General features: G+C 30.7%; 1 protein-coding gene and 1 pseudogene across 1 annotated transcript in view; one reads left to right on the top strand and one right to left on the bottom strand.

The window, feature by feature from the left end:
* Nucleotides 1-601: 601 nt before the first annotated feature.
* Nucleotides 602-2,025, bottom strand: LOC108767425 (putative nuclease HARBI1; annotated as a pseudogene).
* An 840-nt stretch (nt 2,026-2,865) lies between these two features.
* The window catches only part of LOC108767421 (putative nuclease HARBI1), a 1,670-nt gene continuing 980 nt past the window's right edge, over nt 2,866-3,555 (top strand). The window contains exons 1-2 of the mRNA XM_018517324.1: nt 2,866-3,065; nt 3,261-3,529. Of these exons, the coding sequence (XP_018372826.1) occupies nt 2,866-3,065; nt 3,261-3,529 (469 nt within the window). The remainder of the gene's footprint in view (nt 3,066-3,260; nt 3,530-3,555) is intronic.

Genomic DNA, 3,555 nt, shown 5'->3' with positions numbered 1-3,555 from the left:
ACTTCCGTTTTAGGAGAAAAAAGAGAAAAATAATTTTTGTTTATGTAATGACAAATGCTAAAATTATATGACTAGAAATTATTTTTAAGTAAGATTGACGGCTTAACTAAATTGTATAATTATGTTGCGTATGATAGGATCATTCTAATTAATTATAATAGTACTGTTAATACTGAAGATGATCCGACTGGGACCGAAACGTTTATTTTGAATTCATGTGTTTAATAAAAGAATTGTAATAGTCGCCACTACTACCTGGTGTTCGTGGTATATGCCTTTCAAACAAAGAATAACAGATTATTTTAAATATTTTGTATTTTAATTTTATGTCTTAAATAAAAAGAACTTGTTATTATCGTATAAATGGTACAATTCAATACCCATATATTTTTTATATAGTCATGATCATAAAAATATAAATACAAAAATTGATAAGTAATTAGTAATCAATAATGCATTTTAGTACATAGTATAATTAGTAATTAATAACCCAAACAGCACAAGGACATCTTCAGGACTATACTCTGAATATATGAATGTCCTCTAATGTCCCAGGATGTCCTAAGATATATTCAGGATGATCCTGAGGACGTTTTGTGCTGTCTAGGAATATAAAAAATTTATCGAAATAAACGCTCGATAAGAGCTTGTCTCATTGCAAACCCTTCTCCTGGCTGCCAGTGTGGTGGATTTACTGGGACATCATCACATTCATCATATACATCATCTTCATTACCCTCAGGAAGTTCATCACGGAATATTAATGCAAGATTGTGTAGCACAGCACATGCTATTACAATAGATGTAGAGCATAATAATTTTGTGCTGAGTCCTCTTGATAGACAAGGAAATCGGATGGCGAATCGGATGGACAAGGAATTGTTTCCATTCGCCATATGTTCTCTCTACAATTTGTCTTGTCCGTCCGTGAATAGTATTATACCTAAAAATAATATTTACATACATGCATATGTTAATATATTCATAAAACCATATATATGTATATATGTGTATATCCATAAATATATACATCAATTCCTCATCTGTCTGAGGATTTCCTATTGGTGTCAAAAGAAATGGTAAAACTGGATAACCAGAATCACACACACCAACTAAATTCCCATTTAACTTTCCCTCCATATATTGCATATATATCCTTGAGTTTTGAAATATCCTGCTATCAGTTGACTGCCAGGATATTCTGGTACAATATCCAAAAATTCCATACGAGGTCCAACAATAGTCTATATTATAATAAATGTTAAAGTGAAATTATTTATTATAATATTGTATCATTAGCATTATTTAAATAACTGTTAGAAATAATTATTACTAATTTTGAAGTAGTACACATACTTGTACATTTAATGAAAAGTATCCTTTTCTATTTCGATAAACTTCATCAAGACGATGGAATCTTGTATGTGTTAATCGTATATGTGTGCAATCAATTGCGCCGTCAATTCCGGGTAAACCAATTGCTCCCTTACCATAACCAAGAACGCGAAATAATTGATGATTCTCATTTCTTCTTTCCTGCGTAGTGGGTATCTGAATAATTTCTTTAATTAAACTAGCAAGTAGAGCTGACACACGAAAAATAATTCTAGATACTGTTGATTGTGACAATAATACTGTGTCTCCAACTACCATCTGCATAATATAATTTAAAAAAATTATTTTAATTTGAAAAAAGAGATATACACAAATGCATTTATTATAAATATATCATATACTTCTAACCTGAAAACTTGCACTTGCATAAAACCGTAGACAAACTAATAATTGTATAGCAGGAGGAATAGGTAAACCACGATTGTTTATTTTCATCAAATGTTCCTCTATTTTCGGTAGTATTCCATATAAAATAGATTCCTTACAGAATCTAAAGCGTCTTTTGAATTCCGATTCCTCGTAAAATTCGAATAAGTTATTTGCATCACGGATATAACGTTTTGGAATTCGTATTGCTCTAAGATCTTCAATATTCTCAATTTCTTCTATATTAATGGTTTCGATATTCATTTCAATTACGTGTTTAAATATCTGTTTCACTAAGATAATTATGATATCACACTGTATTCTAACCTTTTCACTAACGATAAATTCAAATAAGATCACCTTAAGAACACATTTGGCAGGACTTGACGAGGACGGTCTTATTGATACGTTATTACGTCATACAAGACTGTCTTATTTGAAGACGGTCTTAATCAAGGTATGCTTAAGGCGAGAGCTCAAGGTTACCTTAAGTCGCGATTATGAATCTAGACAGTGTCTTAAGAGTATACTTAAGACGATCTTGAATATAAGAACTGACTATGAATACGGGCCTATGAATTCATGACTAATAAGATAGTCTTAAGTCTGTTCTTATTTCGAACAAGATCTGTTTATGAATCATGCCAAGACTGCTCAAGACGTTTCGAAACAAGATCATCTTGGACAAGTCATGTCTTAAGATTTTACTCAAGCATTTACTTGTTTCATGTCTATGAATCTAGAAGGCATCTTAAGACCGTACTTGAGACGATCTTGAAAATAAGTTCTGACTATGAATACGGCCCTATATGCGTCTCAGAAAAACTTACACTGCTGAGGTTACCCGAGCTAAGAACAAAAGCGTGAAAGACTTTGTCACTAAGGCCCGATTGCACCAACGTTATTTTTGCTTAAAGCAAAGTTTAAAACTTTAAGTTTGTTGCACCAAGATATAAATGACACTTAAATTGCTTTAAATTTCACTTATCTTAAGCGGTGATTTCAGTACCGCTTAAGAGAATTTAAGGGACAGATATTACTGCTACAAGTCATATTGGTTGTATTATTACTGTTCGCGTACGAATTATTTGAGGTTATTAGAAAATGGATTTAGATTTCGATGTACTAGAAGATGATGAATTAGATGCATTTGATCTAGTTGTATATGGAATACCGCGAAACATACATATACGTGCTAATTATTTTGAAAAATATGACGACTTAAATTTTTTTAGAAGATTTAGGTTACGAAAACAGTCTGTTATTAATATATTAGAACAAATTCAAGATCGCCTGGAGTACACATTACAGGTAAAATTTCCTAATTTAATCCAAAAATTTTTAACCGTTTTTGACATTACTTACAAAACATTTTTAACATAAGGTTACAATATGCTACTATTATATAGTATATGCTAATTACAAATGTTACAATATATTATAATTATTTATAAAAATTTCTTTAAAATTATTACTATAAAAGAAGAAATAATTTTGCTCTTTTCTAGAAATAATCCAGTTACACCAATGCAACAATTGCTCATTGCTCTACGTTTATATTCGACTAATGGATTTTTGATAACAATGGATGATTATGGTGGAATGGATAAATCTACAGTTTCAAGAATAATGGTGAGATTGTCTGAGGCTATAGCTTCATTGGCAAACATTTACATAAAATTACCACAAACACAAGAAGACATTTTACGAACTCAGAGAAATTTTTTTAATATTGCTGCATTTCCAAAAGTAATTGGTGTCATTGATTGTACACATATAAAAATACAATCTCCA

Source organism: Trachymyrmex cornetzi, unplaced genomic scaffold (assembly GCF_001594075.2).
Source record: "Trachymyrmex cornetzi isolate Tcor2-1 unplaced genomic scaffold, Tcor1.1 scaffold670, whole genome shotgun sequence".
Lineage (NCBI taxonomy): Eukaryota > Metazoa > Arthropoda > Insecta > Hymenoptera > Formicidae > Trachymyrmex > Trachymyrmex cornetzi.
This window is presented reverse-complemented; position numbering and strand designations above follow the sequence as displayed.